Source organism: Dreissena polymorpha, chromosome 1, assembly GCF_020536995.1.
Source record: "Dreissena polymorpha isolate Duluth1 chromosome 1, UMN_Dpol_1.0, whole genome shotgun sequence".
Classification (NCBI taxonomy): Eukaryota; Metazoa; Mollusca; class Bivalvia; order Myida; family Dreissenidae; genus Dreissena; species Dreissena polymorpha.
The window spans coordinates 201,593,202-201,615,019 of record NC_068355.1 but is presented as its reverse complement, the minus strand read 5'-3'; the positions used below and the strand labels follow the sequence as shown (position 1 = coordinate 201,615,019).

Genomic DNA, 21,818 nt, shown 5'->3' with positions numbered 1-21,818 from the left:
ATTCAAATTAAAAAGTAATCAAGGAGAATATAAAGTCGATTTAAAGAAATAATTCAATATTATCCGTAGCAACATTATAAACGCTCAACGACATTTAACAAATCCTTATTTTAAGAATTCATAACTAGTTTAAAATCTGTATCAGTAGAAAAACTCAGGATTCTCAAATAAATACATTAATTATATGTAAAGTTGATAAATCAGCAAGATGTTGGTGATACAAACCGGTTTAAGAGCGAGAAAATGTACAAAGTGGGATATAACATTGATTAAGTAGTAAAGCAAATGCACGAAATAATCCTATGTGTGTCAACTTACTCTCTAAAATGTTTGATTTATCTGCACCACATGAAAAGTTGTTAGTGAGACCACTCGAAATAAGCATTTGTAACAAAAAAAAGAGAGATAACGATTGGCCTTGGATAAAATTTTGATAGTTTATGAGACTAAAGACACTGTTAAACTGTGGCACATCCGGATTCCCATCTCGTTAAACTTCCTATCTCTTCCTCTTTGTTCCCGCCGAAACAGTTTAGATTGAAAGCTTGTAAACAGAATATGCTGATATCGGCATTCTTAAGACAAACAAAAGATTTGGCAAACCAATATCGCAAAAAAGCGTTACAAGCACTGATAACCTACTTTATAGTTATGTGTCATGAAGGTAGACTCACACACCAAATATCCGTTAAATATCCGAGAGCGTTTAGAAAAAAACACACTCCGGAAACAATTTTCGGATGGAAACGGACATATTGGCGGACAGACGAAAGGACAGTGCGACTGCTATATTACCTATTACCCCCCCCCCCTCCCCCGTTACCGGAGGCATTTAAACTAACAAGCCCAAACACAGTTAAAAATATTTTGTGGGGCCTATTTACAGTGTATTGTTACTATTAAATGTGGGGCCTATTTACAGTGTATTGTTACTATTAAATGTGGGGCCTATTTACAGTGTATTGTTACTATTAAATGTGGGGCCTATTTACAGTGTATTGTTACTATTAAATGTGGGGCCTATTTACAGTGTATTGTTACTATTAAATGTGGGGCCTATTTACAGTGTATTGTTACTATTAAATGTGGGGCCTATTTACAGTGTATTGTTACTATTAAATGTGGGGCCTATTTACAGTGTATTGTTACTATTAAATGTGGGGCCTATTTACAGTGTATTGTTACTATTAAATGTGGGGCCTATTTACAGTGTATTGTTACTATTAAATGTGGGGCCTATTTACAGTGTATTGTTACTATTAAATGCACTTCGCTTCCGATGCCTTAAAATCTTTAGAAATTGTTTCAGTTTTACAAGTTACCCAGGAGCAGAGCTTGTATAATCTAAGTACGTGTGTTAAGTTCAATTAAGCTTCTCAAATTGTACACAAATTTATTTGTCACCTTTGGTAATGTTCGTGTTTTTTTGCAATCAAAGAAGATAAAAGTCGATTCGTACAACAGTTGTCAACATTTTCTTTAACAATTTGCAAGCATGAAAACGCCAGCAAATTTTCCGAAATCAGTTGCAAACATATAAGAATGATGTTTGTTGATCAAAAAATTATTAAATGTTATTATTTATTTATACAATTATCATTTAAATAAGAGATGTGTTCGTCAGAAACACAATGCCACCTATTGCGCCGCTTTGAAAAAAATATATTATTGTTTGACCTTTGACCTTGAAGGATGACCTTGACCTTGAAATTCCACCACTCAAAATGTGCAGCTTTATGAGAACGCCGCTTTGATTTTTTTTGATTTTTTTTTACGTTTTACCTTGAAGGATGACCTTGACCTTGAACTCCACCACTCAAAATGTGCAGCTTCATGATAACGCCGCTTTGAAAAAAATTTTTTTTTACCTGTGACCTTGAAGGATGACCTTGACCTTCCACCACTCAAAATGTGCAGCTTCATGAGAACGCCGCTTTGAAATGTTGTTTTTTTACCTTTGACCTTGAAGGATGACCTTGACCTTGAAGGATGACCTTGACCTTGAACTTCCACCACTCAACATGTGCAGCTTCATGAGAACGCCGCTTTGATTTTTTTACCTTTGACCTTGAAGACTGACCTTGACCTTCAACTTCCACCACTCAAAATGTGAAGCTTAATGAGATACACATGCATGCCAAATATCAAGTTGCTATCTTAAATATTAAAAAAGTAATGGCCAATGATAAAGTTTTCGGACGGACAGACGCCATTTATTTGACATTTGACCTTGAAGGATGACCTTGACCTACACCTTTCATCACTTAATATGTTTAGCTCCATGAGATACACATGCATGCCAAATATCAAGTTGCTATCTTCAATATTGAAAAAGTTATGGCCAATGTTAAAGGTTTTTTCGGACGGACAGACGCCATAAATTTGACATTTGACCTTGAAGAATGACCTTGACCTTTCACCACTCAAAATGTGCAGCTCCATGAGATACACATGCATGCCAAATATCAAGTTGCTATCTTCAAAAGTGAAAAAGTTATGGCCAATGTTAAAGTTTTTTTCGGACGGACGGACAGACTGACTGACATACTGACACTGACATACTGACGGACAGTTCAACTGCTATATGCCACCCTACCGAGAGCATAAAAAATCATTAATGGCACGATGTCGTATTTAGCAAGACCTTTCTGATTTCGATCTGTAGAAATTAATAATTGGCAACGATTTATCGGTTGAACATGACTGAGAAAAATCATTTCTCTATAAAGCTTCAGTACGCAGCCAAAAAGCTCTTCTTACAATTATTATATTTCTAATTAAATTCCATAAGTATGTATTACTTTATGAAGTCGTGGATCCGTTCTTTTCTACATGTTAACACATAAACATGCTAGGATTTCCTTAGTTAAGACCATTTTATCGGTTGAACACGATTGAGAAGACGAAACAAGTCTACAAGTCATCTCGCTATGAGGCTACACGTCACCTCGCTATAAGACTGCACGTCACCTCGCTATAAGGCTACACGTCACCTCGCTATAAGACTACACGTCACCTCGCTATAAGGCTACACGTATTCACGCTGTCAGGCTACAAGTCAACTCGCTATCAGACTACAGGTCATCTCGCTATCTGCCTACAAGTAATCTTGCTGTCGGGCTACAAGTCATCTTGCTATCAGGCTACCAGTGATTTGTTGTGCTTTTATTTGTCACAACCTGTGCCATCTGAATTGGGAAAATTAGCGCGATAAACCATGGCATTGGGAAAAATAATGAAACTGGGGAAAACATTAAGCATTATAAATATGATTATAAGTAACAGAATTAAAATTGTTTTTAAGTGCATGTTCAGGGGTTTTTCAAGCCATTATGGGAAAATGAGTCTGGTGAAATTGGGATTGTTTTATTTGATAAAAGTGGCAAATTTGGAAATTATATATCAAATCAAGTTAAATATTTTGTAGGATGTTCAAATAAAAAGTTGAGATCTAGAGTTAAGAAATCATAAGTCATAAGAGACTTCTTTCTTTAAAAAAAACATTTTTTTTTTATTTTTTAAGGGGGGAATTTTGGTAAGCTTTTTGAGAAAAAACGTTGTTTTTTGCAATTGGGAAGCAGCCGAAAATCGGCGGAAACTTTTTGCAAAAAAATTCACTGGCTACATGTCATCCCGATCTCAGACTACAAGTAATCTCGCTCTCAGGCTACACGTCATCTCGCTATCTGCCTACATGTATTCTCGCTCTCGGGCTACAAGTAATATCGCTCTCGGGCTACAAGTAACCTCGCTATAAGACTACAAGTCACATCGCTATCAGGCTACAAGTCACCTCGCTATCAAGCTACAAGTTACCTCGCTACAAGTCACATAGCTATCATACCTCAATTAACCTATATATCAGGCTTCAAGTCACCTCGCTTTCAAGCTACAAGTCACCTCGATATCAGGCTACAAGTCATCTCGCTATCAGGCTAAAAATAACCTCTCTATCAGTCTAAAAATAACCTAGCTATCATGCTACTACAAGTCACCTCGCTTTTTGCCTACCAGTCACCTCGTCATCTGCCTACAAGTCCAAGTCCAAAGGCCGCTAAGGCGCCATGTGTACCAGCATGTGTGACTTCACTGCGCTGCTCCGGGTGAAACATTTGCCACACACCGTGCACTTGTGCGGCTTATATCCGGTGTGAATGCGCATGTGCTGCTTTAGGTTGTGCTTCAGGCGAAACACGTGACCGCATATGTCACACGGGAACCCGTGGTCTGGAAAAAACCGGTTTGTAAGGTTATACAATTTTTCGACACATTTACTTATATATATTAAGATATCAACGACATTTGGCGTTTAGCTATAATAATAATAATAATAATAATAATAATAATAATAATAAAAATAATAATAAGGAAAATACCGTTCGTATATACACATTATAAATGAAAAAAGTTGCAAACGCATGCACGTTTTTTGTTTGACATATTGAAAAAAAAGGTCCATGAAAAAGTCTAGATTTTAATAAATGAGTGATTCGAATCGCGAGTTTTAAATTATTTTTAAATTTTGAAACAACAGAGCAAAAACTTATAAGGATCGCAATGAATATTTCTACATTATTCTTCTTATGTTGGGCGAATCAGACATTGGGCATAATATACTGAATAACGGGTACGAGACATATGGTAATGGTGAAAATTGATTTAAAAGCCCATACATACTCAAATAAACTATTATTTCGTACAATATTTCGAAAAAAATATAGTTAACCCATAAAAAATCAATGTTCCTTAAAGCAATAGCCAAAATTTCAACCATAGATGTGGTCTGGTAACATAGATTTAACGCGATACAAAAAGCTCATTTATTTTTTTGTGTCACAATAAATTATATTTCATGAGAATTTCCGGCTACGATATCCGAACATATACGGGCGAATGCGAGATTGGCTTCGGAAGCACGACGTAGTTCTTATGAATAAGTACGGTATCAAGCCCATCGGATGTCCTTACAAGTCACGACCGAGACTCTACATTTAAGAAACATAAAGCACTTCTTTAGTATTCCAGTTTACTTCCTGGTTGTAAAGATTTAATTTTATGGGGAATTTCGTTCGTCTAGAAAAAGTGCGTGATGTTCGCATGGAATATATTACGTCTATAATAAGACTAAACTGCACGCGTATCAACAAGGTCTTATTGCATTTTTTTCTTGCATAGCAGCTCAAATATGCGTTTCAAACGATACAACTTCGGCGTATCCCGAAACAAATATGTAGCATAATTAAGTCACGAAATCAACAACAAAAGACGCTAAGTTAATTAACATATGTCGATTTTAAATCGTGTAATGAATAACAACAGCACATTAACTTCAACCGAATATTCAAGTCCTGATATAATCCTTTGATGTCCGAGAAAAAGATCTGTTAAGTTTTCATTTTTTAAATATATTTTTATTCTTTAGAAGTGAGTCACCCAATGATCATTCCCGTGAAGCTTCATTTAAATATGCCAGGCGGTTATGGAGGAAAAGTCACTCGAAGAAAAACGTTAACGCACGGACTGACGGACAACACGGTATCCCAAAAGCTCCCACTGAGCAAATTTGGTCAGTTGAACTGTAAATGAAGAAAGGAAATCACCAATTCATTTTGATTTTATTTTAAACTGATCATTGAGCATTTTGTATTTTTTTTTTATATTTATAACGAAAATGACGCATAGGGCAGACAGAATAAAACAAATTTTATTCCGGAATTTGCCTTTTATATTTGTCATAGCTAAAAATAGAACAAATCACAAACGAACAGAGCAACAAGTGTAACATAATACAAGCATTAAAATGTTTTCGGTCAAACAGGGCTTTAAAACTGCACATGCGTAAGCAAAAACGTACTTACACTTTTTAGCAAAACATTAATCCTACACATCTTGATATTACGTCTTAGTTTCTGCTAAGAGGTTATTATTTGAAATAAATGATACTAGTAATTTATAAAAACTTAAGTCTAACAATATTGTTTCAAAAGATTAGTTTTGTCTATTTGTCAAACTACCATTATACAAACAATATCATTATCAGGGTGCATGATAACGTGACTTTGTGGGGTTACCAATTACACGTTAATGGATGTAAACACGCCGATAAGTGTTGTTTTTTTTTCAAATAACTTTTTTTCTCCAGAATTTCAACTAGTGCATACACGACAGATGTTTATACTGCTTATGTCAATGTGAAATACATAAGATTTCTTTATTTAATAAGCCTGTGTTCTTGTTCAAAAATTCGGTATCTACTGCATTTATTGTACACGGTTATGCTTCACGCAATGTGAAATTGTATCACCGATTTCAGACGTATTCAAGGATTTATTTTTATACCTTAAGATATCGGCACAAACTGCAAGAAAAACTGTCTTTAATTCACTTAACATTTGTGCAAATGTATTTCAATAACTTGAGATATTTGCAAAAATAAAGTTCTTAACGGTGTGTTTACATTTTCTCCAGTCCGTGTGTAAAACCCGGGAAACCCCATTGATTCTGCACCCCGTTATAATTAACTCATTGTTTAACAATCGCATTATCTACAAATTAAAATACTCAAATACAGAAGTGAAAAACGAGGAAGTTCTACACAATATACTCGAAACCAATTCAAAACGACGATAGCATCTTAATAAGTCAACATTTTTAACACGCGCACAATAAAACAATTATACATCACGCGAGTTGAGCTTTAGTGATATTTTCATGTCAAAATTAGAAACTCTTTGGATTTCCGCCGTTTTTTTTAAGTTTCATGTCACTTCAATTGCATAACGGTCATTTTTAATACATACTATTGTTTTGCTAAAGGTAACGGTTAACCAGAAAGGTCAGAAAGGGTCACAAAGCCACTTGCGTTCAGTTGCCATGTCAACCATTACGAGTCAAGGACACAACTCTACATGGCCAGATCGGAATTAGTGACCATGTAGGCTGCTTCAATGTCCGAAAGAGTCCTTTTATATTAGAATTAAGAATCACAAGTCCAGTCTTCAAGCAATGCACACGTAGTCGGAGATGAGTCAAGGACAACGTGCATGCAATTGCCATGTAAACACAACTACCGTATGCTTAATGTGAGCTATAAATGGCCTACTTGGCATGAGTAATAATATGTGCTGCCACCATGGCAATCATCAATGTCGCGTTATATTTGAGGAAAACAACAGACAACCTCAGTCATGAGGTCAGCAAAACATTTCCGTACCCGGGGTACATTGTAATGTACTTAAGAGTACCTCAGATACTTTTAAGTAATTCCTGAGCCGACAATGATCATATATGCCGCCACTATATGGTAAGATTAACGTGTTTTTGTATACCTAATGATAAAATATGACATTTCTGCAGTGAAATAACAGCAGTGAAAATAAACAAATTGTTCTTTTCACCGCTGAAAATAACAAACTTTCGGAACTACTTTTTCTATTTTTAGATAATCATATCAAGATTATTTTTTTATGATCACGGGTGAATTAAAATCGGTATTCCGCCGAATCCAACACATTTTCTTTTTATTTTATGCTTTGTTCACCGTTTATTTACATGTAAGAGTTTAACTGGAGAATTTCGCTGGAATAATGACGTCATTTTGTGTATTTAAAATGTATTGAGGAACGCCACGGGAGAAAGGGTAACTTTACAGCGAAATGGAAACTGCTGTTAATTATTTTCTTGAAAAAGGAGCATAAAAGAAACAGAAAATGTGTATATGTCAGTGCAAGATCGTTTGTTATTTTACTTTTGATCATAGAAAAAAAATATTTTCTATGATCACTCGTAAAATAACAAACGATCTTACACTGACATGAACACATATCCTCTATGTGTAACCATGAGAGCGGCCAGATTGGTCTTCACGTTGAAGCTCCTGTTGCACACGTGACACTTAAAGGGGCGGTCCCCCGTATGTACGACCACGTGACGGCGGCAGTGCGAGGGCGATTGGACAACCTTGAGGCAGAACGGGCACTGCTTGTCTGAACCACCTTCTTAAAAAAAAATCGCCGAATACTTATTAATATGTGAATTAATTACACACGTATAGATGTGGTCCAACGCGTAAAGTCTACATGAGGATGTGAATATAATTGTATATTCCTAAAATAATAGTCAATTTTAACCGAATAACATACTTTGATTTTGCTCGTCTGAAACAGCTTCTGAAAAAGATGCGTAAGACATGAATATATATGCGAATCACTTACACTTTACACATGTGAATCACTTACACATTTTCACATGTGAATCACTTACACATTTACACATGTTAATCAACGCGTTAAGTCTGTACAATAACGTGTATATAATAGCATATTCGTATAATACAATTCCATTGTAAACGAATAACATACTTCGATTTTGAGAAAGTTTCAACACTGTTAGTCCATACTCGATTTTAAGACAATCGAGATACATATTTTGTCTATTACCAAAACTATCAAAAGCATACAAGATGCAGTATCGCCTCAAAACCGTTAATGGCGGGATACCATTTCAATAAATGTATACATCTCGAAAGAATTCTGAATTGCAATGAAAACATGAAAAACTATACTGCAGATTTCCATGCTGCATCATCGACCTGTTGATTGGCCATAATTATAGTCAGTCATGTCTGGTAGGACTTGATTGAAGTTAGTCATGTCTGGTAGGACTTGATTAAAGTCAGTCATGTCTGGTAGGACTTGATTGAAGTCAGTCATGTCTGGTAGGACTTGATTAAAGTCAGTCATGTCTGGTAGGACTTGATTTAAGTCAGTCATGTCTGGTAGGACTTACTATGACGTAAGCTTGATTCTCGTCCAGAATTGAGTATGACTTCACTTATAATAAAAATAATTTCTCTTACTAGGAACAAAAAGTAGAATATAACTTTTTGATTATGCTTTATTACAAAAAACGTTGATAATAACTGTTACTTGTGGTATTTGCTCTGCTTTTCACACTCTTGAACATGATCATTTCGGGAAACACGTACTTTTATCTGAAGGACAATAATGTTCATTAAGTGACGCTTTTAATCGAGTTCTTACTCCTTTGTTTCATTGTAAAATAAAGCATATTCAGAAAGATATATACTACTTTTTGTTCTTAGTATGAGTAATTATTTTAATTATAAGTGAAGTCATACTCAATTCTGGACGAGAATCAAGCTTGCGTCATAGAAAGTCCTACAAGACATGACTGACTTTAATCAAGTCCGACCAAACATGACTGACTTTAATCAAGTCCTAACTAACATGACTGACTTTAATCAAGTTCTGCCAAACATGACTGACTTCAATCAAGTCCTACCAGACATGACTGACAATAATCAAGTCCTACCAGACATGACTGACTTCAATCAAGTCCTACCAGACATGACTGACTTTAATCAAGTCCTACCAGACATGACTGACTTTAATCAAGTCCTACCAAACATGACTGACTTTAATCAAGTCCTACCAGACAGGACTGACTTCAATCAAGTCCTACCAGACATGACTGACTTCAATCAAGTCCTACCAGACATGACTGACTTCAATCAAGTCCTACCAGACATGACTAACTTCATGTGATTAAAGTCAGTCATGTCTGGTAGGACTTGATTAAAGTCAGTCATGTCTGGTAGGACTTGATTGAAGTCAGTCATGTCTGGTAGGACTTGATTATTGTCAGTCATGTCTGGTAGGACTTGATTGAAGTCAGTCATGTTTGGCAGAACTTGATTAAAGTCAGTCATGTTAGTTAGGACTTGATTAAAGTCAGTCATGTTTGGTCGGACTTGATTAAAGTCAGTCATGTCTTGTAGGACTTTCTATGACGCAAGCTTGATTCTCGTCCAGAATTGAGTATGACTTCACTTATAATTAAAATAATTACTCATACTAAGAACAAAAAGTAGTATATATCTTTCTGAATATGCTTTATTTTAAAAAACGTTGATAATAACTGTTACTTGTGGTAAGTGCTCTGATTTTCACACTCTTGAACATGATTATTTCGGGAAGCACGTACTTTTTATCTGACGGACAATAATGTTCATTATGTGACGCTTTTTATCGAGTATTTACTCCTATGTTTAAATACCGACGTTCGGTCTGTGTGCATGTTATACCCATTCAATAACGTCGAGGATATTACTATAAGGCACATGTACAAGAACTCGTCCACCAAAGTCCCGAAAATAGTCCATGCAGGACTTGCAATTTACATTCGCAATAAATGTTTGTCTAAAAGAGTTGCATCACATACAGCGCATGCATGACTTGCAGTTCATATCATTAAAATGTTTGTCTGAAAGAGTTGCATCACTGTGCGGCAATGAAACACATATGGTCATGTGAGACTTCCGAGTTTGATTTTACTGTAGCAACGAAAAATGAATAGCCATATGCGACTTCAGGTTGGATTTTACTTTAAAGCGGCGACTGAAGAGAGAACACTCGCACTTAATGTTTGTCTCAAAGAGTTGCATCACTTTGCGGCTAAGAAAAATAAATGGCCATGTGAGACTTCAAGTTGGATCTCACATTAAAGCGACATGACTTTGCGGCTTAAAAAAAATTAATGGCCATGTGAGACTTTAAGTTTGTCTCAAAGTGTTGCATCGCTTTGCGGTAACGTAAAATGTATGGCCATGTGCGACTTCAGGTTTGATTTCACATCAAATAATGTGCCGCCACTACATGGTCAGATTAACGTGTGTAACCATGTGAGCGGCCAGATTGGTCTTCACGTTGAAGCTCCTGTTGCACACGTGACATTTAAAGGGGCGGTCCCCCGTATGTACGACCACGTGACGGCGGCAGTGCGAGGGTGATTGGAACACCTTGAGGCAGAACGGGCACTGCTTGTCTGAACCAGCTTCTGAAAAAATAAAGCGCCAAATATTTATTAATATGTTAATTACTTACACACGTATAGATGTGGCATAACGCGTTAAGTCTACACGAGAATGTGTATATAATTAGAATGTGTATAGAAGTCTATATTCTTAAAATAATAGTCAATTTTGAACGAATAGCATAATTTGATTTTGCTTGTCTGAAACAGCTTCTGAAAAAGGAAGCGTATTAAAAGTCTGTATAAGTACGGGTATATAATAGCATATTCGTAGATTAAAATTCAATTGAAACCGAATAACATACTTCGAATTTGCAAAAGTTTCAACACTGTTAGTCCATCATTGATTTTAAAACAAGCGAGAAACATTTTGTCAATTACCAAAGCTATCCACACAAAAAAGATGCGTCATCGCCTCCAAACCGTTAATGGCGGAAGAATATTTCAATAAATGATTACATTTTGCAAGAATTTAAAACTGCACTGAAAACATGGCAAACTGTGCGTATTTTCATGCTGTATCATCGGCCTGTTTACTGGCCATGATTATAGTCAGTCATGTCTGGTAGGACTTGATTAAAGTCAGTCATGTTTGGTAGGACTTGATTAAAGTCAGTCATGTCTGGTAGGACTTGATTAAAGTCAGCCATGTCTAGTTGGACTTGATTAAAGTCAGTCATGTTTGGTAGGACTTGATTAAAGTCAGCCATGTCTGGTAGGACTTGATTAAAGTCAGTCATGTCTGGTAGGACTTGATTTAAGTCAGTCATGTTAGGTAGGATTTGATTAAAGTCAGTCATGTCTGGTAGGACTTGATTAAAGTCAGTCATGTCTGGTAGGACTTGATTAAAGTCAGCCATGTCTGGTAGGACTTGATTAAAGTCAGTCATGTTTGGTAGGACTTGATTAAAGTCAGCCATGTCTGGTAGGACTTGATTAAAGTCAGTCATGTCTGGGAGGACTTGATTAAAGTCAGTCATGTTTGGTAGGATTTGATTAAAGTCAGTCATGTCTGGTATGACTTGATTAAAGTCAGTCATGTCTGGTAGGACTTGATTAAAGTCAGTCATGTCTTGTAGGACTTGATTAAAGTCAGTCATGTCTGGTAGGACTTGATTAAAGTCAGTCATGTCTGGTAGAACTTGATTTAAGTCAGTCATGTCTGGTAGGACTTACTATGACGTAAGCTTGATTCTCGTCCAGAATTGAGTATGACTTCACTTATAATAAAAATAATTTCTCTTACTAGGAACAAAAAGTAGAATATAACTTTTTGATTATGCTTTATTACAAAAAACGTTGATAACTGTTACTTGTGGTATTTGCTCTGCTTTTCACACTCTTGAACATGATCATTTCGGGAAACACGTACTTTTATCTGAAGGACAATAATGTTCATTAAGTGACGCTTTTAATCGAGTTCTTACTCCTTTGTTTCAATACCGACGTTTAATCTGAGTGAATGTTATACCCATTCAATAACGTCGAGGATATTACTATAAGGCACATGTACAAGAACTCGTCCACCAAAGTCCCGAAAATAGTCCATGCATGACTTTCACTCTACATTCGAAGTAAATGTTTGTCTGAAAGAGTTGCATCACAGAAAGCCCATGCATGACTTGCAGTTCATATCATCACACAAAGTGTGTATGAAAGAGTTGCATCACTATGCGGCAATGAAACATATATGGTCATGTGAGACTTCACGTTTGATTTTACATTAAAGCGACGACTGAAGCAACGAAAAATGAATAGCCATATGCAACTTTAGATTGGATTTCACTTTAAGCTGCAGAGAGAACACTCGCACTTAATGTTGGTCTCATAGAGATGCATCACTTTGCGGCTATGAACAATGAATGGCCATGCGAGACTGCAAGTTGGATTTCACATTAAAGCGGAATCACTTTGCGGCTATGAAAAATGAATGGCCATTTGAGACTTCAACTTTGCCTTAAAGTGTTGCATCGCTTTGCGGTAATGAAAAATGGATGGCCATGTGAGACTTCAGGTTGGATTTCACATTAAAGCGGCGACTACAGAGGGCGCACTCAAAGGGTTTTTCTCCCGTGTGTATGACCAGGTGGCGCTCCAACTTCGACTTGCTGGGGAACGCCTTGCCGCAAAAATTGCAGTCCTTACGCTTGTCCGGAGGAACTGAAAACAAGGTAAGCTATATGTGAGAAAAAGTTAACAGTATGGGAAAACGGTGTTTAAAGCACCTGCTTTCAGTTCGGTCTTAGACAAGCATGTGCAGTAAGAAAAGGCCAATCAGGGACAACCTTTTCCGCTTTTATGACATTGTTACGTTTGAAGGAGGTATTTTCTAAACACAATCCCATTCTAGGCGGAAAGTGTCCTTTCTTATTAGCCTGTGCAGACTGCACTGGCTTATCTAAGACGACACTTAATGCGTGTGAATTAAGCCCCGTTTCCCGAAATTGCAACACAAATGTGTTTTAATGAAGGTAGAATCTGGCGACGAGAGGGAAAATAGTTGTATTATTCAAATCGACTGAACGAAAACAGTGAAAACATACACATGCACTCGGATACATCCTTATAACTAACCGAAAGTCGACATTTATTGTGTAACAAGATTTACATGTGAAAATGACTTCGGTGGTAATAGAAATCATCCTACGCAATTTCAAATACAAAAACAACTCTCACAGTTATGTTTATTATATTTTGGTATAAGGATATACTATACAACAAATATCATTCGTTTGCAGGAATCACGACACTAAATCATTAACCAGAACGTTAAATGTTTCCGGAACATGTATCCTGAATCATTAACCAGAACGTTAAATGTTTCCGGAACATGTATCCTAAATCATTAACCAGAACGTTAAATGTATCCGGAACATGTATCCTAAATCATTAACCAGAACGTTAAATGTATCCGGAACATGTATCCTCTTTCTTAAGACAACTGCAAAAAGACAGAAGATACATTTATGTCTTGTTCTGTGAAAGCTGGTCATAATGCATGTGCGTAAAGTGTCGTCCCAGATTAGCCTGTGCAGTGCGCACAGGCTAATCAGGAACGACACTTTCCGCCTAAACTTGATTTTCGGTAAGGAGGGACTTCCTTGAAACTAAAAATACCATTAAAGCGGAAAGTGTCGTCCCTGATTAGCCTGTGCGGACTGCATAGGCTAATCTGGGACGACACTTTACGCACATGAATTAAGCCCAGTTTTCTCAGAACAAGACACATTTAAACAAAAGAACAAAACGCACAGCACATCGACAACAAGGTAATTTAATAGTCATAAATGATTAATAACCTTCTTATCCTTTCGTGAACATATATACACAGTTTGCGGACTTTGAACAGTGCCTTAAGAAAATGACTTAAACACGTACATACAATGACAACAGAGTTTGAGATATAACTTACGAGCATTACTGTGAACGTTTTATACATTACAAATTACGAATTCAAAACTCTAAGTAATTCAAAATGTGCACGAGCCATGATCTAGGAAAATGGGGCTTAATACATGTGCTTAAAAAGTCGTCCCAGATTAGCCTGTGCAGTCCACACAGGCTTATAAGAGACTGCATGCAATTTCCGCTTATATGGAATTTTAAGCTTAAAGGAATTTTCTTCTAAACGAAAATAAAGTAAATTCGGAAATTTTCTTCACTGATTAGCCTGTACAATCCTCGCATGACAATCGAAAATTTACGCACACGCATTCATTGAGCCCCGCACACGCATTCATTGAGCCCCGCACACGCATTCATTGAGCCCCGCACACGCATTCATTGAGCCCCGCACACGCATTCATTGAGCCCCGCACACGCATTCATTGAGCCCCGCACACGCATTCATTGATCCCCGCACACGCATTCATTGATCCCCGCACACGCATTTATTGAGCCCCGCACACGCATTCATTGAGCCCCGCACACGCATTCATTGAGCACCGCACACGCATTCATTGATCCCCGCACACGCATTCATTGAGCCCCGCACACGCATTCATTGAGCCCCGCACACGCATTCATTGAGCCCCGCACACGCATTCATTGAGCCCCGCACACGCATTCATTGAGCCCCGCACACGCATTCATAGAGCCCCGCACACGCATTCATTGCGCCCCGCACACGCATTCATTGATCCCCGCACACGCATTCATTGAGCCCCGCACACGCATTCATTGAGCCCCGCACACGCATTCATTGCGCCCCGCACACGCATTCATTGCGCCCCGCACACGCATTCATCGCGCCCCGCACACGCATTCATTGAGCCCCGCACACGCATTCATTGAGCCCCGCACACGCATTCATTGAGCCCCGCACACGCATTCATTGAGCCCCGTTTTATACGAGCGCGGCGTATATGCAGACTGCAGACAAGCGCTTAAATTCAACGTATATAACATTTTTATTAAAATGTAAGAATTTTGGATCAAAATATCAAGTTATTGATAACTTATATAGAGGATATTTGTTGGATCCGGTGGATTATCGATTTTAATTCACGAGTGATCATAGAAAATAATATTTTCATGAGTGGCGCAGCCACGAGTGAAATTATATGTTTTCTATGATCACGAGTGAATTAAAGTCGATAATCCACCGAATCCAACAAATTTTCTTTTTATTTAATGCATTTTTCACAGTTTATAAACATTGTTCAAGGGTTTAACTAACGAATTTTCCTGGGATAATGACGTCATTTCGTCAAAAAAAAATGACGTCATTTCACAGTAAACAATGAAAATTATCGATAATTCTCACTGATAATTTTCACTGTTTGAAACAGTGAAATTATCAGTTTTAATTCACTGATATTTCTCTATAAACCACCGGAAAGCATTAAATAAATATATATAATTCATACAAACTTTAAAAGCAAGAGGCATACGACTGTTCTTATAACAAACACAACAACGAGCAAACAAAAACAATAAAATCCAAAAACATTTGGATGAACTTGAAATGCTATTCTACAAGCTTTCGTTCATGCTGTGCATCTTTGTATGGTTTGACCACGAGTCTTTGTACTTAAAGGCTTTCGAGCAAATGTGACAGACGAAGGGCTTATCGGCACTATGTGTCTTCATGTGCCGGTCGAGAGCCCATTTACTGGAAGTCACGCGGTCGCACACGGGACACCTGAACACGTTGATGATGGCACCACATTTTGACGACGCCATCGGTACCCTTTCTGGAACAGAAATAACAGAACTATCGTTTAAAGCCTACTCTTTCTGGAACAGAAATAACAGAACTGTCAATCAAGATTTGTTTCGAACACCTAGTTTATTCAAAGCCTTTATGTACCCGTACCATTTCTGGAATAAAAAAACGACAGAACTACCAATGTACATTTTTTTAGAACATATAGTTCATTGAAAGCCATAAGGTATCCGGTAATGTAAAGAAGACCAAAAGCCCTTTCTTGTGGTTAGGTACATATGGGAATCGTGGTTCCGATATTCGCCTCAAGTTCTTTTCTGAATAAAATCTCATTCGTCTTTGACGTATTCTGGCTCGAAATAAACATGTAAAATGAATATGTATTACTAAACAGGTAATACAAACTGAGATTAAAATTGTTGAAAAACGTTTATATCAATTCGATTATGACTAAAATATTATTATTATTATTATTATTATAATTATTATTATACAAATTAAGCCAATGGTGTTCATATTTTATTGTAAGCAAAGCGACATATTATCTTAGCCATATATTAACAAATCTGTCTGCGATATTTTTATTTTCGAACATATTTTGTTTGCATATTACAAATAGCGTGGTTAACATAAACATGTTCGCGTAATATAATTACAAATCTGCTTTGAAGGTAATAAATGAGTGATTTAGTGCCTACCAGTAATTCAAGATTGGTAGGGTTGGTATTTAAATTGCTTCATGTACAAAAGTACATATTTAAATAACATATATATTATACAATTCTATATTCATTATATTTTATATATAAATGAACTGGAAACAGATCGCGGTTTTAAAGCGTCGGCTAGAGCAATGAAAACAGACACTGTATTACAAAAGCCCGAAATAAATTGCACACAATTGCACCACGCTTAACTTAAGCATTTTCAACACATACGAAATAATAGAACTTGAAAACATACTAACAAGTAAATGACTAGTTTTCAGGGCCCTTGCTACACTTTGGGGGATTGGGGCCGGAGCCCTTTGGGGGATTGGGGCCGGAGCCCTTAGAGGGGGGATTTCGCGTCGTTTTGGGCGAAAAGGGGAATTTTACAAGATCTTTTTACCAACCATTCAACACTTAATAATACTATGTTTTAATGTAATTTACATAAGTATAAATTTAATCAAAGGTTAATGGTTAATAGCACGATACCAGCTGGCAACATAAGTATAAAAGTTAAAAAAAATAATATTTGGGGGGGGGGATTTTTAGCTAAAATAGGGGGGGAAAAGTATACTATTTTAAGGGGGGAATGGGGCCGAATTTCGGCCCCAAAAACGGCCAAACAAGGGCCCTGGTTTTAGTTGTGATAAAAAACATCCGTGCAATAAACACAACATTAAATGACAGAGTTTAAAGCGATGGCGTTAAACATGTCAAATTGAACTCCATCGGTGTGGTTATTAAATTATATGACTCAATATTAACCGTTTTGCTGTTTTCAACAAGGGTGTATTAAATCCTTCAATATCAACGCAGAACAAACTGCTTAACATGATGTTACAATGACACTCGAAACAAGCCTATTGCCAAGCAAGCCTACCGGCTCCACCATTGTCAGAAATTCCACCATTGTAAGATATAAAAAAATATATATTTGTTGCCATAGCAACCAGAATTTTTGACGTAGGAACAAAATGAAATGACTTGCATAATGTCCATATTGCCATCTATCCATGTTTCAAGTTTCATGGAAAATATAAAGAACTTTTAAAGTTATCGCAGGATTCTGAAAACCTTCATTTTCAGCAGTATTTCTAGTCTATTTGTTGCCATATCAACCAGAATTATTGACGTAGGAACAAAATGAAATGACGAGCATAATCTCCATATTGCCATCTGTCCATGTTTCAAGTTTCATGAAAAAATATGAAGAACTTTTCAAGTTATCGCAGGATCCGGAAAAGTGTGACTGACAGACAGACAGAGCTCAAACCATAAGTCCCCTCCGGTGAAACCGGTAGGGGACAATTAACACAAATACTTTAGTCAAATCGTCGTATCAATGAACATAATATGTGACATAATCAAACACAGATTTCATGCGAGCATACAATGTCGCGAAACGATGAAATACGTTTCTGATGTTACATGTATGTGCCACAAAACACTGTATTAATTCACACTTGCATAGCACAATAATTATGTTGCCGTGTTTAGGCAAAATAAGACGTATGTTATTCACGAACTATGTTTCCTCATGTGATATGCCAGAGATCTTTTCGAAGACAAACGCTTGTGACATACGGCGCACTCGAAAGGTTTTTCCCCGGTGTGAGTTCGGACGTGGTCTGCCAACTTCCATTTGTTAGGTAACATCTTGCCGCAGTAGTCGCATACAAATACTTTGGTGGCGAAACCGGAAGCCCAGCGTGTGTCTACAGCTGAAAGAAATATAAACATATGAGGAGTGTTAAAATATATGTTTAAGTTTAAACATTAACATTTGTCTAAAACTTGACCATGGGTGGAGCTGGGTGCAATCGGTTTTACCAAGGAGAGAGGTACTGGGCGAAATTTTGGGGTACGTACCCACATGCCTATTGATGGAAACATAAACGGTGAAAATTATATGATTATTATAAAGTTTTTTATAATTATAACACATATTCACGTCCGCAGAAATACTATTATTATATAAGTGTGGTTATTATTAAAAAAACTTTTTATGGCGCCATAATAAATACAATCTTTATATACTGTATGGATATTATTATTATAAAAATATATAACAAACATTTATTTAATTGTTCGGACATATGTAAATATGAAGTCTAGTGAAAGTCAGAATGATTTCTGAGCCATTTTTATTATGAATTATAACAGCACAATTGAAAATAACAACATTAAACGAAAGTATATAAATTATTTAAGTTCTATAGTTTAGTGCATCATATTGCTAGTACACACTGAAACCAAACCTACTGCGTGACATTGTCGGAGTATCCCCAAGAGACCGTTCTAAAGCTTACAGATAAAAATATATGACAATAGGCTTTAACCAAGCAGCACCACGTTTATTATTTATTCACACATCCCCTACGCACGCATGCGCGCGCACGCAAACACGCGCGTATTTTTTGTTATTTCAGAATGTTCATTGACCTGATAATTCAATAGACACAGAAAATGGCTCACTCTTTCCAGATATATTTCATCAAAATAGTTTTTTTTTAATTACCAAATGACTACATTTCCTTTACAAACAAGCAAAACAATAGTATATTGACGTAAAACAACAACACATAAACAGTAAATGACGTCACGACATCAAAACAGCGGTGAGGCAAATTAGCGCAAAAGGCAAATAATTCAAGTAATGTGTAGAACCATGTGTTTGTTTAGAGTCTCTTTCCTAGCAAACCGTTTGAGGCAGACGGCACACTGGAAAGGCAGTTCGCCGGTGTGTACGCGCACGTGCCGATTGAGTTTCCAGTTGCTAGGGAATATCTTACGGCAGTAGCTGCAGACGAACACCTTGGTGGCTGTTTCTGAATCCACATTCACGCGAAGGCCTGAAACAAACGCGAAAGAAAATTAATAGCAATTGACGCAGTGGATGTATCATGCATTGCATATATTTTAGCCTTGTTCTGAGAAAACTGGGCTTAATGCATGTGCGTAAAGTGCCGTCCCAGATTAGCCTGTGCAGTCCGCACAGTCTAATCAGGGACGACACTTTCCGCCTTAACTTTCTTGAAACTACAAGTACCATAAAAGCGGAAAGTGTCGTCCCTGATTAGCCTATGCGGACAGCACAGACTAAGCTCGGACGACACTTTACGCACATGCATTAAGCCCAGTTTTCTCAGAACAAGGCTCATTTTGTAAGGAGGATAGTTACGCATAACGGCGAGCAGAAAACTTAAAACATTTCCTAATGAATATCACTGATCCCAATAATAAAATACAGCGTACATAAAGAAGCGTAATAATATAGCGTTAAACTATACAAACAATCGATATCATAAGAAATAACAGTTATCAAGCGTTTGTAACGAGAGACTATTAAACAATATGGAATTATTTACATTGCTGACAAATCATTGAACAGATTCATGAAATGACCGGGCAGTAATGATGGTAGAATTTTCACACAGGAACCCGTATACGAATAGCACAACTTTTATTCTGCATGTATAGAACTGTGTTCATTGTACTGAACTCTCAAGTTCAAATGCCTTCATCTGTAAAGTTTAAGTATTGAACGACACACTTCAAAATATACCAAATCTCTAAACAAAAACCAATAACATCAATTTTAAAAAGATAAATATCAATGTAAATGAAAACTTGAAAAAAGTATCACTAAACATTATATGACAAGCCAACATTTAAAAAATGAAAATGTAAAAACAAAACAGTCAACTTCGTTTTTCACAAGTCGATGTAAAACTGGGTTTCCCAGTAATTCACAACAAGTGTTGTGTCGCCATATTGCGACCAATTCATTTATACGTGCATGATCCTAACAAACAACTTCAATTTACAAAGGTCAACATCAAAATGCGAATTCTTTCACTCATGTTTCCCAGTATAGTGTTGTGTCGCCGTATGTCCTTGCAGCGACCATCAAACTGTCGTGTCGTCGTTTGTCATTTCAGCGACCAGTAAAGTGTTTTGTCGCCGTATGTCCTTTCAGCGACCAGTATAGTGTTGTGTCGCCGTATGTCCTTTCAGCGACCATTATAGTGTTGTGTCGCCGTATGTCCTTGAAGCGACCATTTCGTTACAAATCGTTTGTGGCACACGGTGCATTCGAAAGGTTTTTCCCCGGTGTGAGTGCGCCTGTGTGTCTGTAACTTCCAGTTGCTTGGGAAAGCCTTGCCGCAGTAAGTGCAGACGTGCGTGTTGTGAGAGCGAACGTGAGTCTGTAACTTAGCGTTGCATGTGAACATCTTGCCACAATAGCTGCAGGCGAACCTCGTGTCGCTTGTGCCAGAATCCATGTTCACTTCAAAGACTGAAACAATAATTAAAATAAAGTCACTGTCGCGATTGTGTAACGCAGCTCGAAAAATCCCAAACCACAATGGGTATTGTACCCGGGCCCACCCGGTTCCGTAACAGACACTTTACCGAGTCGCTATAAAAACGAACTCGTAAAGCAAGGCATTGTAATTGTTCCTTACACGTCACCCTACTCTTCTACACATATAACACATGTGTGTGTGTGTGTGTGTGTGTGTGTGTGTGTGTGTGTGTGTGTGTGTGTGTGTGTGTGTGTGTGTGTGTGTGTGTGTGTGTGTGTGTGTGTGTGTGTGTGTGTGTGTGTGTGTGTGTGTGTGTGTGTGTGTGTGTGTGTGTGTGTGTGTGTGTGTGTGTGTGTGTGTGTGTGTGTGTGTGTGTGTGTGTGTGTGTGTGTGTGTGTGTGTGTGTGTGTGTGTGTGTGTGTGTGTGTGTGTGAGAGAGAGCGTGCCTGCGTGAGAGTGTGTGCATATGGGAAAATGTAATCAACAAGAAATTAATATTCTTAAATACTTTCTGTAAATAAATAATTGTTCCTTGAAACTATTTCAATATTGAAAGAGAAATTAATAATTTAAGAGAAGTCATGTAATAGATTTGCTTTTTATGACACTTCTATATCACTGTTACACTACTCTTATGCCCGTCAAAGTCTACATGTTTCGAATGATAATGCAGAAATGCATTATACATACCATAGTTGTTTGAAGGCCTTATTGAAAGTTTGATTGCCATTGTTAAACTGTTTGCATGACTTTGTATCGATGTGTCGTCTTGATGAGTTACATTCAGAAAATAAATAG

At 37.2% G+C, this 21,818-nt stretch overlaps 1 protein-coding gene across 1 annotated transcript in view; it reads right to left on the bottom strand.

Annotated features, from left to right (window-relative positions):
• Positions 1-21,818, bottom strand: part of LOC127865882 (zinc finger protein 729-like) — a 69,119-nt gene that overhangs the window by 44,046 nt on the left and 3,255 nt on the right. The window contains exons 2-7 of the mRNA XM_052405926.1: positions 19,374-19,562; positions 18,282-18,431; positions 15,948-16,028; positions 12,874-12,993; positions 10,700-10,857; positions 7,840-7,959 (exon numbers count right to left, since the gene is read on the bottom strand). Coding sequence (XP_052261886.1) covers positions 7,840-7,959; positions 10,700-10,857; positions 12,874-12,993; positions 15,948-16,028; positions 18,282-18,431; positions 19,374-19,562 — 818 coding nt within the window. The remainder of the gene's footprint in view (positions 1-7,839; positions 7,960-10,699; positions 10,858-12,873; positions 12,994-15,947; positions 16,029-18,281; positions 18,432-19,373; positions 19,563-21,818) is intronic.